Consider the following 19,242-nt stretch of genomic DNA (forward strand, 5'->3'; position numbering starts at 1 on the left):
AATCAAACCACATTGTTTCTCATCCACAATTGTTCATATAATAATCTAGAGTAGTGAGTCACTAGTTGTTGTTCAGCGAATCTGCAAATTATAATGATTTCTGAAGAATCATGTGACACTGAAGACAGGAGTAACAATGCTGAAAATTATATAATGCAATAATAAAATATAAAGTGTTGCCAATAGTAGCATTCAGTATTGCTGCCACACTGTATGTGTGGCATTTGGTCTCATGCTAGAGTTGCTCAGAGATGTGAGAAGAGAACGAGGGATGACCCAGATATTCCTCTCTCACCGCCACCTCTCTCCTCCCTTCAGAGGCCCAGAAAGAGGTGGAGAAAAAAAGTTACTCCTGTCCCACTTTTCCATGACCTGCTTTTTTGTCTTTCGAGCACTAGAAGGAGAAGTGCAGTAGTCCACTGAGGCGGAAATGAGGACATGTCCCTCCCAATATGGCAAACTGTTATGTCCGCTTGCATCTCTTGTGTTGTATAATATGTGTTTGCAGCAAACAGCATCATCCTTATGTGTCCTTACCGTATTGAAAAAGCACTATGTGTATTTGCAGCATCATAAACAGAACATTTATCTATTCAGCTTTTATGTGTCTGTAAAATGTAGGTGACCTCTCAGACATAATTTATGCTTTACTTGAGTGTTTTCATGTTTTACTGAAAACATCTGAGGTAGATCTGGTCACGTGATATACAATGGACCAGAAAAGTACTTGAATTTCTTAGTTTAACAAATTGTCACATTTCTTCAGTACAAATTATATTACTGTAACAAAAAGTGAATTAGTCCTTGATAAATAACACTTTTTGCTTAAAGGATTAGTTCACTTCTAGAATAAAAATGTTCTGATCATTTACTCACTCCCGTGTCATCCAAGATGTTCATGTCTTTCTTTCTTCAGTCGAAAAGAAATTAAGGTTTTGGAAGAAAACATTGCATGATTTTTCTCTATATAGTGGACTTCAATGGGATCAATGGGTTGAAGGTCCAAATTGCAGTTTCAATGCAGCTTCAAAGGGCTCTACACAATCCCATCCAAGAAATAAGGGTCTTATCTAGCGAAACAATTGTCATTTTCTACAAAAAACTTAAATGTTTATATAATATATAATATTATAATATATCTTGCACTAGCTCGACCTTGTAGTAGTGACAAAGAAATGATCAGTCTATAATTTTAATGGTAGGTTTATTTTAATAGTAAGAGACAGAAAAACAACAAAGAAATCCAGAAAAACACATTTCAAAACAGTTATAAATTGATTTGCGTTTTAATGAGGGAAATAAGTATTTGACCCCTATCAATCAGCAAGACTTCTGGCTTCCAGGTGTCTTTTATACTGGTAACAAACTGAGATTAGGAGCACTTTCTTAAAGGGAGTGCTCCTAATCTCAGCTTGTTAGCTGTATAAAAGACCATTGTCCACAGAAGCAATCAATCAATCAATCAGATTCCAAACTCTCCACCATGGCCAAGACCAAAGAGCTGTCCAAGGATGTCAGGGACAAGATTGTAGACCTACACAAGGCTGGGATGGGCTACAAGACCATCTCCAAGCAGCTTGGTGAGAAGGTGACAACAGTTGGTGCGATTATTTGCAAATGGAAGAAACACAAAATAACTGTCAATCTTCCTCGATCTGGGGCTCCATGCAAGATCTCACCTCGTGGAGTTTCAATGATTATGAGAACGGTGAGGAATCAGCCCAGAACTACACTGGAGGATCTTGTCAATGATCTCAAGGCAGCTGGGACCATAGTCACCAAGAAAACAATTGGTAACACACTACGCAGTGAAGGACTGAAATCCTGTAGTGCCCACAAGGGCCTCCCCTTTATTGTTTTGAGAAAATGACTGGGCATTTCACTAGATAAGACCCTTACTTCTCAGATGGGATCGTGTAGAGCTGCAACGAAACTGTAAATTGGACCTTCAACCTGTTGATCCCCATTGAAGTCCACTATATGGACCTTAATTAAGGTTAAAAACCTTAATTTCTTTTTGACTCAAGAAAGAAAGACATGAACATCTTGGATGACACGGGGGTGAGTAAATTTGTGACGTATTATATCTTTGAACTCCACTAACTGTAATATATGTTTTGTCTGTTTGTTCACAGCACATGATGGTCATGCAGGACATGCTGAAAGACTTCCTGTTGGGGGAACACCTGCTTCTTGTGGGCAACCAGGTAAATGAGGATTCCCATTCTCAGGACTGCAGTCTGCAGAGACGTCTGTCCACTCCGATACTGAGAGCAGAGCAGACGTACAGTACACTAGCCCAGAGCGGTGGCGTTGTGCCATGAAGCACAGCTGCATTTGTAAAGCATCTGCCCACCAGCTACAGGGTGAACCCAGCCGCTCACCCACGCTCTGCACTAGAGACCTGAGGCTTTACTGTGTTGTGTATGGAGAGATAGTGGGCGTCCTGACTGCTGTCACTTCAGAGTTTAGATGGATAGATTGATTGACGCACAGAACCAATGAAAGTGTGCTAGACAAACAAAATGAAATAGGAGACTTGTGAATACATTTCATGTTTTACACTGTTGTTCAAAAGTTTTTTTTATGCTTTTGAAAGAAGTATGGTCACCTAGGATGCATTTTCTAATCAAAAATTGTGTAAAAACAGAGTATTGTGAAATATTACTGTAATGGTATCTTAATATGTGACCCTGGACCACAAAACCAGTCTTAAGTAGAACAGGTATATTTGCAGCAATAGCCAAATATACATTGTATCAGTCAAAATTATCGATTTTTCTTTAATGCCAAAAATCATTAGGATATTAAGTAAAGATCATGTTCCATGAAGATATTTTGTACATTTCTTACCGTAAATATATCAAAATGTAATTTTTGATTAGTAATATGCATTGCTAATAACTTCATTTGGACAACTTTAAAGGCGATTTTCTCAATATTTAGATTTTTTTGCAACCTCAGATATTAGATAGTTGTATATCGGCCAAATATTGTCCTATCCTAACAAACCCTACATCAATGGAAAGCTTATTTATTCAGCTTTTATATGATGTAATGTATATCTCAATTTCATATAATTTATAAATCTCAATTTGAAAAATAATTATACTTATGACTGCTTTTGTGTCCAGGGTCACATATCAAATCAAATCAAATCACTTTTATTGTCAGCACAGCACCTGTGCCTAGGTGAGTGAAATTCTTGGGAGCGAGCTCCAGACAGTGCAGGGACAATTTACATATAGACAGTTATACCTACAGGATTATACAGAGTGACAATATGCAATATATACATACATACGTACATAGTACACACAGTGTACGATTAGACATATTTACAGTTAGCAATACAAGTGCAAGTTGAGCTGTATTTCCAAGAAATGTGCAAAAGAGGTATTTTTATATGAAATTGGGCAGAAGAGAGATTGGGGAGGATAGAACATAGTGCAAAGATTTCAGTGCAATTATAAACATATTATTCATATTGTGAATGTGCAAATAGAGCAGAGTGTGATGCTACAGGTGGTTTGTATGGCCCACTCACCTGTGTGTAGCACACTCAGATTCCACTAAGGAAGATTGTCAACAGTGCAAAGGTGCAGTGGATTATGTATAGATTGGGTATGCAAGGACATGGATGTGTATTGGATGGTTTACAGTGTAACAGATATATGTGACCCTGGACCACAAAACCAGTCTTAAGTCGCTGGGGTATATTTGTAGCAATAGCCAAAAATACATTGTATGGGTCAAAATTATTGATTTTTCTTTTATGCCAAAAATCATTAGGAAATTGAGTAAAGATCATGTTCAATGAAGATTTTTTGTAATTTTTTGTAAAATTCATACTATAAATATATCAAAGTGTAATTTTTGATTAGTAATATGCATTGTTAAGAACTTAATTTGGAGAACTTTAAAGGTGATTTTCTCAGTATTTTGATTTTTTTTGCACCCTCAGATTCCAGATTTTCAAATAGATGTATCTCGGCCAAATATTGTCCTATCCTAACAAACAATACATCAATAGAAAGCTTATTTATTGAGCTTTCGTGTATACATCTCAGTTTGGTAAAATTTAACCTTATGACTGGTTTTGTGGTCCAGGGTCACATATTATTGTATTAAGTGCAGTGTGTGCATAGAGTCCAGTGATAAAGGGCAGTGCGTGGCATATGATGTAGTGGGAGTATGCTGCTAGGTGTGTTAGTTCTGATTGTTCATTAGCCTGGTAGCCGTGGGGAAAAGACATTTCAAGCATTCAGGCATTCAAGCACATATATTATAAAATGTAATTTATTCCTATGATGGCAAAGCTGAATTTAGCATTCAGCATCATTAGATGAAAGAAATAAGATGAAAGAAAATTATACAGACTCTGAATGACATGCGAATGAGTAAATGATGACATATTATTTTCATTTGTAAGAAATCTATTTCTAATCTATGTTCTTACTCTGTTCACAGGGCGTTGGGAAAAACAAGATCGTTGATCGATTCTTGCATCTGATGAACAGACCGAGAGAATATCTTCAGCTTCACAGGTAAAGTCCCTTGAGTTCTCCTCAAATAAAGCCCTCTCAGAAAGGGAGACCTATTATCAGAAACTACTTTCCTGTCGAATCAATTAGAACATGGTTACGAGGCCACACCGGGAATGGCCCACATCCGCTGACATCACATGCAGCTTTTCATCATTCGTGAATAACAGAGTAATGCATCCTCTTTGTATGTGAATTGAACAGAGAAAAAAAGAGAGGACACCTTTATTCATCAGAACAACAAACATCTCGACAAGGATGCATCATACTAGTGTTTTCTATTAGAAGGTGAAGCATCTTTTTGCAGACTCACTGCGTGCCTGAAATAAAAAGATCTCCTCTCTGAGGCTCGAGTGAGCTATTTTAATCCTGATAAATTAGGACACCTGTAGACAGGGCACAGGGAACTTTTAAGTTGTACTTTTGCCTTTGAAGAACTACAATTAAAGGAGTAATTCTCCTTTTGCGCTTTGCCATTCTTTACCTTTAACCTTGTTCCAACTCTGTTATTGTTTTTCTTTCTTTTGTGAAACATAGAAGTCTTATTTTGACAATACCTCTCAATAAAATGTAAAAAGAGTAGAAAATGTTCAAAAACTGTAGTTATATTTAGTTTTTCCTATTTAGACAAAATTCTGGGGGCTCGCCCGGGATATTTTGAACTATAAGGGTGTAAATGAACTCATGCAACATTACTGTGTGAATATTAATGCAATTTAGGTTATATGATTCATTAATATCTACATGATACATCTACAGTACATATTTATTGATCAAATTTGGCCAACATAAGCACATGTCCTGATGCGCCTTTGCTAAACTAATGTTACAAATTATTTAAATAAAAATGCTTTCGATTCATCAAAAAATAAAAAAAATAAATGTACTGAAGTTTTCACAAAAATATTAGGCAGCACAGCTGTTATCAGCGATGATTATTATAATAGTGTTTCTTGAGCAGCGAATTAGCATATTAGAATGATTTCTGAAGGATCATATGACATTGAAGAATGAGTAATGATGCTAAAAATTTAGCTTTGCGTCACAGGAATAAATTACATTTTAAAATAGAAAACAGTTATTTTAATTATTGTCTTAATTATTTTCTTTCAAAAATTATTAAAAAACTTACTGACCCAAAACTTTTGAATGGTCATGCATCTGAATTTTAAAATTGTGATCTCCAGCCTTAGAAAAGACATGAAAAACAATAAGATCTTTTTTTGAAAACTACAGTAAATATGCTTTTTTTATTCATCCTAAGAAAATATTTAACCTGCAATCTGATCACAAATGACTGGAAACTCGTAAGATGTCACTGTGTCTAACCCATCTGTGAGGTGCAGAGGTTGATGCCATCTTGAAAGTTTCTTCTTGAAAGTTAAACCAAAGTCAAATTCTCATACATTATGACCTGATTAGCGATTATGGAAATCTCAAATTAGACTAAAGTAATCACTTCAGGGATTCTCCCTTCCGCTAAGTCCACAGAGATATGTGTCACATTTCAAACCTGCTCAACAACTCGAGATTGCTCTGTCCAATACACTGAATTTAGGTCAGTTTACTTAATACTTATACAGGGCCCATAAGTATGAATCCACAAATCATCCCCGTCTCTAGAGATACTAGCTGTGAATTAACTGTGAACAGAGTCACCATTTACTGCACATGCGTGATGTTTCATGACAAATGCATTTTAAGCTCTGATCTTGTATGCTTCAACAGAGACACTACAGTTCAGACTTTAACACTGCAGCCCTCTGTGAGAGATGGCATCATCGTCTATGAGGACTCTCCGTTGGTCAGTATTCACCTCTGACATCATGGCTGTGTTTCAAACATCTTTCACGCTTCACATGAGAAGCTGTATTTGTATAACATGCAGTTGAGCTTTCATTTGCGTTACATTCAGACTGCAGAAAAAAGTGGTTCAAATCCAATTTTTGCTCATATGTGACCTAGATCTGTTTTTCTTTCCCCCTCATAACAGTGGGAATAGCACAATTTGGGCCACTGATTTGGGCCACTTTCATATATGGTACTTAATCAGATACAGTTTTGATGTCTTGGAATTCATGCGATTTTTACTTCACTCTCGACATTTGTCACAATTCTACACTCCAAAAATTATTTAGACAAAATTCTGGGGGCTCGTCCAGGATATTTTAACTATGGGTGTAAATAAACTACTGTGTGTGAATATTAATTCCATTCAGGTTAAACAATTCATTAAGATGGGATACATCCCTTGTAAAACTGTGCTCTTTGCCTTCTATGGCACATCATCTTACAAATGAACACACAAACAATGACTTTAGTGGCTTTTTGTATGACATGATTTTTTTTTTTTGCGCAAACATATTTTTTCCACAAAGATATTTATCAGTGATGTTCAGGATCTGTTGTGCACCAAATCCTCCAACATCAGTCAGTCATCTATTCTTACCATCTGCAGGTGAAATCTGATTTGCTGTAATATGACTGAATATCACAGCAAGCCTAACCATGTCCTTTTAGGGGCTCTGTAGATTGCCTTACCCATTTTCCATGCCTTTCGGAAATCAGATTTAAAATTTCAGGTACATCCTTACTATAAATTCTGGGGGCTCGTCCGGGATAAATAAACTACGGGGTGTGAATATTAATGCCATTTAGGTTATGCAATTCATTGAGATGGGATACATCCCTTGTAAAACTGTGCTCTTTGGCTTCCATGGCACATCACTTTACAAATAAACGCATAAACAAGTGACTTTCCGTATGACAGCATGTTGCATACTTTCTTTTGCGCAAACAGTCAGTCATCCATCCTTACTATTTTCATGTGATAAGTGAAATCTGATGTACTGTAATATGGTTGACTACCGCAGCAAACCTAACCATGTCGCTTTAGGGGCTCTGTAGATTGCCTTACTCATTTACCATGCCTTTCGGAAATCGGATTTAGACTATGGGCACATCCCTCTTATTTAGACAAGATTCTGGGGGCTCTTCCGGGATATTTTGAACTGTAGTAGTGTAAATAAACTACTGTGTGTGAATATTAATGCCATTTAGGTTATACAATTCATTAAGATGGGATACATCCCTTGCACAACTGTTCTCTTTGGCTTCCATGGCACATCACCTTACAAATGAACGCATAAACACTGACTTAAGTGACTTTCCATATGACAGCATCTTGCATACTTTCTTTTGACATTTTTTGCACAAAGGTATTTGTCAGTGACACTCAGGATCGTATGCAAACCAAATCCTCCAACATTAGTCAGTCTTTGGGCACATCCCTCTTATTTAGACAAGATTCTGGGGGCTCGTCCGGGATATTTTGAACTGTAATGGTGTAAATAAATTAGTAAGTGTGAATATTAATGCCATTAAGGTTATACACTTCATTAAGATGGGATACATCCCTTGTAAAACCGGCTTCAATGGCACATCACCTTACAAATGAATGCATAAACAATGATTTCAGTACTTTCTGTATGACAGTATGTTGTATTTCAGAAATCAGATTTAGACTTCGGCCACAACCTTTCTATTTAGAAAATAATTAGGGGCTCGTCCAGGATATTTTGAACTATAAAGGTGTAAATAAACCACTGTGTGTGAATATTAATGCCATTTAATAGTTCGGATTTAGACTTCAGACACATCCCTACTATTTAGACAATTCTGGGGGCTTGTCTGGGATGTTTTAAACTATAAGCGTGTAAATAATCTACTGTGTGTGAATATTTTCATATGACAGCGTGTTGTATGCTTTCTTTTGTGCAAACAGGACCATAATCAGTTCACACTCAAATCTGATGTCGGCCACATTTCAAAACATACTGAGAACAGAGAAACAATAATGTAAGATTCACCACCTCAGTGGTTCTGGATGTCCTGTGATCTCGTGAAAATCAGTGATGTGAAGTGTAAACTTTGCATAGTGATATTTATACATCTATCAGCAGATGGTCCAGACCACTGCTCCAGTGAGGACAAACACGTTGCCAGCTCACACCCGGAGGACGCCCCGGCACAGATGAGGGAAAAAGCGTTAAAAATTAATGAATGACCTCAAGGACAGTGTGTTATAATCCTCCACGCTGCTCGTTTCTGAAGTCGGCCTGTTGTTTTGTTAGCGTGATGGTGCCATTTAGACGCGTTGTTTGTGAAGCAGGGTCGCGGGTGTTCTCTACAAAAGGCTTTTAACGATGTCTCTGCTCGATACAAGGTGGAGGGAGATGAAAAGCAGGCTGTGACTCGGAGTTTGGCCCCTCAATTAGCACCCAGCGGCAGCTCTCAGGGTATAAATAGTCTTTAGGCTTTGAAGCCCCTTCTGACGCCTTTTTCTGATATCAATGCTTCCAAATGGTCTCGCATTGTGCCGGGCCAACGGATAAAAGCGTCAAGAAAACACCCCTCATTCCCCGCAAAACCACCTTTCGGCTGTGGGTTTGTAAATAACAGGCACTAATGTCACCTACATGTCAGAGGTGATGAAAACAAGCTGAACATGGCTATAATCTTCAGCTCTCCATTAACTCCAATCCTCTTTACTGTTTTGGAATAAAGATGATCTGGAGATGGAGTGCAATGGTTCAAATATGGGGCTGTTTTGATCGACATCTGTATTTCAGCGCCTATTCAGTATGGGAATCTTTTGATGTCCCATGATTCAAATAGATGATTCAGCAAGTAATAATCAAGTTTTATAATGGCAGTGAATGGCTGTGAGATTTTGAAGCCAAATTAAGTGCATCCATCCATCATAAAAAGCACTCCACATGCCTGTGGGTGGTTAATAAAAGGCTTCTGAAGTGAGTCAATGCATTTGTTTAAGAAAAAATGCATATTTAACACTTTATAAACCATAATTTATAGCTTCCGCTAATTGTCATATACAAAATTAATCGTTTGTAACATTATAAATGTCTTTACTCTCACTTTTGATCTATTTAACGCATCCTTACTGATTAAAAGTATACATTTCTTTAAAAAGAAAATCATACTGACTCAAAGGCTGAAGTAGAAAATGGTTTTTAAACTACATTACACCTGTTTTTGGTGCAAGAAATGTTGCCTAACATAAGTCAGCTCGATCGAGGAATGAAATAATGGAATAAAAATGTGCTCTCGCCTCTTGTTCTAAAGGTTAAAGCTGTGAAGATGGGACATATCCTGGTAATAGATGAGGCTGATAAAGCTCCCACAAATGTCACCTGTATCCTGAAGACATTGGTGGAGAGTGGAGAGATGATCCTGGCAGATGGAAGAAGAATAGTGTCAGGTGAAATGGATGGAGAGGATCAAACACATTCCAAGTCACAAACCCATCACTGACAGACTTTAAAGCGGGAATTGTTCTTTGTTTTCCACAGATCCGCTGGAAGCAGCCGGAAGGCCTAATGCCATTCCCATGCATCCAGACTTCCGCATGATTGTTTTAGCAAACCGACCTGGCTTTCCGTTTTTGGGAAATGACTTCTTTGGATCACTTGGTAAGATGTATATATTGCACAGTATAACGCTAAAAGTATTTGACCACATTGCAATGATTGACCAATTGTAAGTTTGCCCGCTGACAAAGAAATTATCTGTCTATAATTGTAATGGTAGGTTTATTTTAACAGTGAGAAATCCAGAAAAATGCATTTCAAAAAAGTTACAAATTGATTTGTATTTTAATGAGTGAAATAAGTATATGACCCCTTCGCAAATCATGACTTCGTATTTGGTGGCAAAACCCTTGTTGGCAATCCCAGAGGTCAGACGTTTCTTGTAGTTGGCCACTAGGTTTGCACACATCTCAGGAGGGATTTTGTCCCACTCCAAGTCATTAAGGTTGCCAGGCTAACATTTGGCAACTCAAACCTTCAGTTCCCTCCACAGGTTTTCTATGAGAATAAGGTGGCAAGACCACTCCAAGACCTTAATGTGTTACTTCTTGAGCCACTCCTTTGTTGCCTTGGCCATGTGTTTTAGGTCTTTGTCATGCTGGAATACCCATCCAAGACCCATTTTCAACGCCCTGGGTGAGGCAAGGAGGTTCTCACCCAAGATTTGACTTTACATGGCTCTGTCCATCATCCCTTTAATGCCATCCAGTTGTCCCGTCCCCTTTAGCAGAAAAACAATGCATTATTAAAGCATAATGTTTCCACCTCCATGTTTGATGGTGGAGATGGTGTTCTTGATCATAGGCAGCGGCGTAGTGTGTTACCAATTGTTTTCTTGGTGACTGTGGTCCCAGCTGCCTTGAGATCATTGACAAAATCCTCCCGTGTAGTTCTGGGCTGATTCCAGACCGTTCTCATGATCATTGAAACTCCATGAGGTGAGATCTTGCATGTCGCCCCAGACCGAAGGAGATTGACAGTCATTTTGTGTTTCTTCCATTTGTGAATAATCACACCAACTGTTGTCACCTTCTCACCAAGCTGCTTGGCGATGGTCTTGTAGCCCATTCTAGCCTTGTGTAGGTCTACAGTCTTGTTCCTGACATCCTTGGACAGCTCTTTGGTCTTGTTCATGGTGGAGAGTCTGGAATCTGATTGATTGCTTCTGTGGACAGGTGTCTTTTATACAGGTAATGAGCTGAGATTAGGATCACTCCCTTTAAGAGAGAGTTTGTTACCTGTATAAAAGACACCTGTGAGCTAGAAATCTTGCTGATTGATGGGGGATCAAATACTTAGTTCACTCATTAAAATGCAAATCAATTTATAACTTTTTTGAAATGCATTTTTCTGTATTTTGTTGTTGTTGTTGTTATTCTGTCTCTCACTGTTAAATAATAAATTAAAATTATAGACTGATCAGTTCTTTGTCAGTTGGCAAACATACAAAATCATCAGGGGATCAAATAATTTCTCCCTCACTGTATGTAATGCTGTTTGTAATACTTTTGATGCTTTATACTTTCAGGGGACATCTTTAGCTGCCATGCAGTGGACAACCCCAAACCTCAGGCTGAGTTTGCCATGCTGAAACAATATGGGCCTGACGTTCCTGATCCAATCCTCCAGAAACTGGTGGCTGCATTCGGAGAACTCCGAGCCATGGCTGACCAGGGAACAATCACCTACCCCTACTCTACTCGAGAAGTGGTCAACATTGTAAAACACCTGCAGGTAAGCACCTGGTAGTGTTAACCTCAGGCGTTACACATATAGGCTATTCACAGACCATCTGATGCATATTACAGCAGACTGACACACTATTGCTAATAAAATTATTCATTTTTTACAAAAAAGAAAATATTTCTGATCCCAAACTTTAACGGTAGTGTATTTCAGGTGAACATCAGTTATAAAAAACAAACTGTGGTTTGTCATTTTTCGCCATTCAGTCTCTTCCTGTATAAAGGGAGCAACCATGGCCAGAATAAGCTCCAAAGTTGACCAGACTTCATGCCGCAAGTCAAAAGTCTGGTTGAATCTCCACAATACATTAAACCTCTTAGTTCCCTCTTTTAAGAATTTTAAGAGTTTGTGTCGGTGATGAACTGTGTGTTGTTTAATAGATGAGGGTGAGTGACCCTATGTTTGAGATGAAAGATTCTGCACGAGAGGGAGAGAGAGAGTGAGGAGAGGCCCTGTCTCTTCAGTCAGCCCACTCACAGACTGATCTGACACATAGAGGCCACACTGCCATTCTGGGCCACCTGTCTCTGGGCTTTAACTCTGCTCTCTCACATACACACACAACGAAGCAGCCTCCTTGTCTCGTCTCAGCTCTCAGGAGCGAGAGAGATGCAGATAGATAGATGGAATTCGTCTGTCACATTGGATGAGGAGTCAGTTGTCAGACTGGTCCTGCCGCAAGCAGCCATCAGAGGTCTACACTCGCTGTCAAAAGTTTGGTCACACGTGACTGTATTAGTTCCTTGTGATCTTATAAACCTTTTGTTCTGCTTATGAATATCTAAACTACAATTTTAATTAAAAAAATCTCAATGTCCAGAGTGAGCATAGCTGCATTTTAGAAGAAGAACCTAAAATATTATTGAGTTTTTAATAATAATACGAAGGAAGGTAATGGTGAGAGAGAGCGAATGGTACATGAGCATGGATTCAAAGCTGTGCCTCCTGCATGAGCACCAACTGCACATCTCTAACAGCCAGTCTGTTAAGTTTGCTCATTCTGTGTTACGCAGACACCTGTGATCATTAACAGCAAATGTGGAAGGAGCCATCACTATGGAAATATTGTGAAAACTGCAATAATATATTTAAATTATTTAAAATGTGTCATTAGACTGGTTTCACGCTCCTTCTGTGTCTTGTGTCTTTTGAATATACCAAGAGTTTAGAGCAGTGCTTCTCAATCTTTTTGGCTCCTAAGATGGGTGTGTGATATGTATCGTCAACGATAATATCGTGATTATTTTATTAACAATGTGCAAATCTTTGTTTTGAACAAATCAATTTAATCAGTGATTTAGTGGCTTACTTAATCAGCCATTTGAACTAATCATTTAAATCAATGACTCAACTCATTAAGACTCAGTCGCTGCATCTGAATATGGCTACCTCCATATACAATGGAGATCAAAATTAGAGAACAACCTACAATTTCCTAACAGGACTAGAAGGGCATATTTCATAAACAAATTGTATTCTGAAGCATAGTATAAAAAACTCAAATTAGAGAACACTTACAGTTATTGTAGTTAATCTGACACGTGGTGGTAATTTCCTTAATTATATGACAACCCCCATTTAACTGGCAGCATTCCTGCAATTTTCACTGAGATTGCAAGATGGCGTGCTGCTCTAAAGTGACTGAAACTCTGCAACAGGAGGCTGTCCACAGAGGGCCAAAGGGATGACCCTTTCAGCCATCACAAGAGAAGTTGGTCATACCAAATCTGTGATAGGCTGATCGTCCACGTTAAGACTGCTAGAAGACAGGATAATGCAGACTCTCAGTGGGCAATCAGTTCAACACTGCAGCTGGAATTGCTTGCCAGTTCAGTGTTAAAGAGGGTAAGGATTTGTCTCTGCACATTTAAGAGAAGTCGGATAGAAAGTTGTGGAGTGACCAAGCCTCTCATCAGCAGAAAGAACAGAAAGACTAAGCTCACCTTTGCCGAGAAGCATGTTGTGTGGAGAGAGAAGAACTGGTCCAAAGTTCACTTTAGTGATTAGAGCAAGTTTCATTTATTTAGGTCTGATGGGAAACGTTTTGTTGGGCATCAGACTGGGGAAAGACTGAATCCCAAGTGCGTAAAGAAGTCAGTGAAAGGTAAAGGAGGAAGTGTCATGGTTTGGAGGATGTTTCCTGCAGCAGGAGTTGGACCTCTTATACAGATACATGACAGGATGAATGCAAACGTTTATCAGAACCTGAATGTTCATTCAGTGGATGCCACTCTTCTTAACCAGTGATTTTACATGACTGTTCAATTTATTGTAATTTTAGGATTTAGGAGAAGGATTTGATAAATAAAAGATACTCACACTTACATTTTATCCTTCCCAATACATATTTTAGAGCTAGGCATAACTAGAAAATGTATATTCATTATAAGAATGCCTGTGGCATTTTAAGATTTTATTATTTTTATACACGACTTTTCTAAGTGTGGAATTGCACTTTTAAAATCAGGCTACCTTTTTTATCCAGGGCCATGGGAACCGTGGTTGAAAACCATTGGTTTTTATGCAGAGATGCAACATTGGTTTTTCCTCAAAGTGATCGTTCCCGATTGAGAAACATAACAGTTTCAAACCAGATTAAATGCATGAATTGAGATAGATTTTGAATATTGTCAAAATGCTAAAGAATGTCTGGATATTTTAGCTATATCACCCAGCTCTACTCCTGTCCTGTTGTAAATGTGCACAAAGACTTCTTTAAATAGATTGTTCATCGCCAAGCCGAAAGCATTTTAATTAACACATGTAACTGCCCCTTGCTCACTGGAGATCACAGTCAATGAGCTGCATTGCACAGGTCAGCCCGGCCAAATGAAACCGTATGGATTTTCTACTCACAGGTGGCTGCACGAACACTTTTTGTTGAATATGTTCTCGAGTCAGTAACAGGTAGCCTATTTAATCTGAGCTGATCGAATGTGATTTCGACTAGTCTTTCAGGAAAGCTGCCAGTTTCATGACTAGCTTGTATTACCACCTATTAAACGTGTTTTTGGTTTAATGATGAGTCTTTCAGGGAGGTTTTTTTGTTTGTTTGTTTGTTTGTTTGTTTTTTTGTTAAAGCTTTTGTTTGTGAGTAGCAGGTCATTTTCTGGGTTGTCTATCAATTGTAGTTTTGTAAGATTTAAAGATTAGTTCACTTCCAGAATAAAAATTTCCTAATAATTTACTTACCCCCGTGTCATCCAAGATGTTCATGTCTTTCTTTCTTCAGTAGAAAAGAATTTAAGGTTTTTGAGGAAAACATACTTAGATTTTTCTCCATATAGTGGACTTCAATGGGGATCAACGGGTTTACAGTCAAAATTCCAGTTTCAGTGTAGCTTCAAAGTTTGTTTTTGGTTTAATAATGAGTCTTTCTAGGAGATTTGTTGTCTCTGTTAAAGCTTGGTTTGTGGCTAGCAGGTAATTTTCTTGGTCATTAATCATCTGTAGTTTTGTAAGATTTAAAGGATTAGTTCACTTCTAGAATAAAAATTTCCTGATAATTTACTCATGTCATCCAAGATGTTCATGTTTTCTTTGTTAAGTCAAAACGAAATTAAGGTTTTTGAAGAAAACACTCCAGGATTTTTCTCCATATAGTGGACTTCAATGGGAATAAATGGGTTGAAGGTCCAAATTTCGGTTTCAATGCAGCTAAGGAATAAAGGTCTTGACTAGCAAAACAGTCTGTTATTTTCTAAAAAAATAATAAATAAATAAATGAATAAAAATATTCTATGCTTTTTTTAAGCACAAATGGTCATCTTGCACTAGATAAGACCCTTATTCCTCAGCTGGGATCACGTTGAGCCCTTTGGCAACAGATGTATTGCTGACAGTGATATAATGTTGAAATTGAATCTATTTTAAACTGCAATTCAGTAAATTCCTCATTAAAATATAACATGTTGTGGCCAGTTAAATATAAATTCATACACATCAACTGAAGCAATTCTCGTATATTTTATGTTTCACCTGTATGATCAGGGCCTAAAATTAACACTGGCCAAGTAAAAATCGGCGTTGGCGAGTATATGTAACCGTATCAGTCGCCGGTTGGTGGGTAAAACTTTTATGAAATATAACAACAGCCAGTTTTTGAAAAGCTTCTCTGTTTTTGACGTAAGCGAATCAAATAATATTTTCCGAAGACAGAATCATTGTGATTAGCTGTTCAGTCATAAGCGACAAGAGCGAATCAATAGGATACAAACGGGCTGATAAGGTCAGAGCAGTGTGATAGTCAGCTTGTCCCTAGACATGGTTATAATAACTTTTACCTGAGAAGATATTGCTGCTTGATTTCGGAATTTTAACTTTTGCCTTCTTTATTCTTTATAACCCAAGAATGTGGCGACACATACCGGGGGTTATGCCGCCTAAACGATGCAGTGAAGTATAGTTTGAAAGGTTGCACGTTCGACTGTACACATACGCTGAGCTGCTTCAGACAGAGCACCAGTAGCGTTTCAACGGACGAAAATGCACACAGTCTTAAATGAGTTACAAAGTCTTAATTGACCATAAAGATTATGTGTCAGATCCAAGGCATGTGCATCAGGTTTTAAAGAGATGGTGCTGATTTAAAAGTAAAACCTGCTGAAGTCTTGTAGCTTGAATAAAGATTAATCTGTACAGTTAATGCATATACAATTTATAGTTTATGTGAGGATTGTTTTAAAATCACTGAAATTAAAAGTTATATATTTCAGAGCCTATTAATTGTTCAATTAATCAGGCTTTCAATTATACAGTAATGTTGAATGGCTATAATTAATAGGTAAAATTGAGAAAAAAATGCGTTTAATAGAGACACCAGTAGCGGGACAGTTTCATGGCCGGTAAATTTGATCACGTCACCGGACGTTGGCAGGTGTGGCAAAAAGTTAGTTATATTGATTGTTCTTAAAATGCATCATTTCGACTAAACGCTTCTGTCTCTGTGCTTTTTTTCCGCAGAAATTTCCAGGCGAGGGTCTGGCCAACGTGGTGAGGAACGTGTTTGACTTTGACTCCTATAACAAGGACATGCGTGAGGTGCTGATCACAGCTCTGCACAAGCACGGCATTCCCATCGGAGCCAAACCCACCAGCGTGCACCTGGCCAAGGAGTAAGAGCTCAGCTCCTATTGCCCTTTACTGTCTGCGAATGCAGTAACATTCAGATATTGTGCAAGTTCTCTAATAGACACACTGACCTGGACTAATATAACTACCTGTAGAAAGGATCTGCTCTGCATGGTCCTCAAACCGTACACTTGAGCAAATTTATTTGTTTAAAGGTGAAGTGTGCAATTTTTGCGGTAATAGTAACACTTTAATTGGAGAAATAGAGGTAGCCCTGCCCAAAACTCACGCCATTGGTTGAGCCAGTGTAATGTCAAATGATCAGCAATTAGATTTTTATTATCTCAAAAATTACAAACTTCACTTTTAACAGATGCTTTTATCTAATAAGCTGCTCATTTCATTGATGGTGCAATTGAACAAACCCTAAACATGCTTGAATTCAGACTTAGAAATAACTGTTAAATAAAACTTGATTTCCAGCACTTGGTTAGTGTTTTTAAATTATATTATATGAACAATTTAACAGAAGCATCTCTATACCCTGTTCATTCATAAAGTGCAGAGCACTTGGATTGGGAAATCTGGAGAGAGCAGGACAATTGTGTAGTTGTTTGGAACAGACTGGGCGAAGGGAGCAGTTAAAAACAACATAATTTTCTCTGGAACGGCCCTTTGTTTGGCGTCCATGTCCCATCTGTCCAAGTGCCCTTCCACTGTTTGGAATTTGCGCTTTATCTGATTATCAAGAGTTATCAAGAGTTAGTCGTCAGCATTATATAACAATAAATGTCTCATTCAATAACGGCCATTTCATTTGCTCAGTTTTGTATGTTATACACTTTCAATAAAGGAAATTATTTGTTTCTTCCGTCTCATATTTGTCTTATTTCACTTGCTTGTGATTGCTTTGCTATCTGGTATACATCATTTAATATATTTTATACAAAATACTGGACATTTTCAAAAAGTGAAGAAACAAATATTTCCTTTTGAATGATGTTTTATATACAATCACCTTTTTAGGAAGTATTTGAAAGTTTAAATGTTAGTGCTTACCAAGATAATTTTGATCATTATCTGATCAAAAATGCAGTAAAAAGCTGTTTTCTATTTTAATATATTTTAAAATGTAATTTATTCCTGTGATCAAAGCTGAATTTTCAGTATCATTACTGCAGTCTTCAGTGTCACATGATCCTTCAGAAATCATTCTAATATGATAATTTGCTGCTTTTGTGGAAAAAGCAGTTTGTGGAAACCATGATATTTTTTCAGGATTATTTGATGAACAGAACAATCAAAAGAACAGAACTGATGTGAAATAGATATATTTTGATTAGAAATGTCTTTACTGTTACTTCAATCAATTACTGTTACTGCAATTCAGTGCATCCTTGAATAGAAGTATTGAAGTTTAAGTAAAAGTAAACTTTTCAATGTTAGTACACTGATGCATTACATTAAAAGTGTTTTAATGCTGTATTGCATTAATATTTTATCGTGAGGGGAATGATATGTCATCCCATCTGTTTGAATTGCAGAGTAGTGCAGTAATGTTTTCTCTGGGAATAGTAACTGAGCAATAACCAGATGTGTAGCTACAACCTTCCTGAATATCAATGAACTTCAGCCCCACTACAGAGACAGCAGAATGAAACTGTGACCACCATTTTTCAGTGAGGAAAAAAAAATATTTTTCCCACTGACAAAGAAATGATCAGTCTTTAATTTTAATGGTAGGTTTATTTTAACAGTGAGATACAGAACAACAAAAAATCCAGAAAAACGCATTTGAAAAAAGTTAAATTGATTTGCATTTTAATGAGTGAAATAAGTATTTGATCAGCAAGATTTGTCTTTTATACTGGTAACAAACTGAGATTAGGAGAACTCTCTTAAAGGGAGTGATCCTAATCTCAGCTTGTTAGCTGTATAAAAGACACCTGTCCACAGAAGCAATCAGATTCCAAACTCTCCACCATGAACAAGACCAAAGAGCTGGGACAAGAGGGCTGGAATGGGCTACAAGTCCATTGCCAAGCAGCTTGGTAAAAAAGGTGACAACAGTTGGTGCGATTATTCGCAAATGAAAGAAACACAAAATAACTGCCACTCTTCCTCGCTCTGGGGCTCCATGCAAGATCTCACCTCGTGGAGTTTCAATGATCATGAGAACCGTGAGGAATCAGCCCAGAACTACACGGGAGGATCTTGTCAATGATCTCAAGGCAGCTGGGACCATAGTAACCAAGAAAACAATTGGTAACACACTACGCCGAGAAGGACTGAAATCCTGCAGCGCCTGCAAGGTTTCCCTGCTCAAGAAAGCACATGTACAGGCCCATCTGAAGTTTGACAATAAACATCTGAATGATTCAGAGGAGAACTGGGTGAAAGTGTTGTGGTCAGATGAGACCAAATTTGAGCTTTTTGGCATCAACTCAACTCGCCGTGTTTGGAGTAAGAGGAATGATGCCTATGACCCCAAG

The 19,242-nt window shown here is 37.8% G+C and overlaps 1 protein-coding gene across 1 annotated transcript in view; it reads left to right on the forward strand.

The window, feature by feature from the left end:
- The window catches only part of vwa8 (von Willebrand factor A domain containing 8), a 135,757-nt gene that overhangs the window by 48,264 nt on the left and 68,251 nt on the right, over positions 1-19,242 (forward strand). Inside the window, exons 20-26 of the mRNA XM_073845801.1 lie at positions 2,136-2,207; positions 4,471-4,547; positions 6,273-6,348; positions 9,690-9,825; positions 9,917-10,036; positions 11,463-11,668; positions 16,643-16,794. Coding sequence (XP_073701902.1) covers positions 2,136-2,207; positions 4,471-4,547; positions 6,273-6,348; positions 9,690-9,825; positions 9,917-10,036; positions 11,463-11,668; positions 16,643-16,794 — 839 coding nt within the window. The remainder of the gene's footprint in view (positions 1-2,135; positions 2,208-4,470; positions 4,548-6,272; positions 6,349-9,689; positions 9,826-9,916; positions 10,037-11,462; positions 11,669-16,642; positions 16,795-19,242) is intronic.

This window comes from Garra rufa, chromosome 8 (genome assembly GCF_049309525.1).
Source record: "Garra rufa chromosome 8, GarRuf1.0, whole genome shotgun sequence".
NCBI lineage: Eukaryota > Metazoa > Chordata > Actinopteri > Cypriniformes > Cyprinidae > Garra > Garra rufa.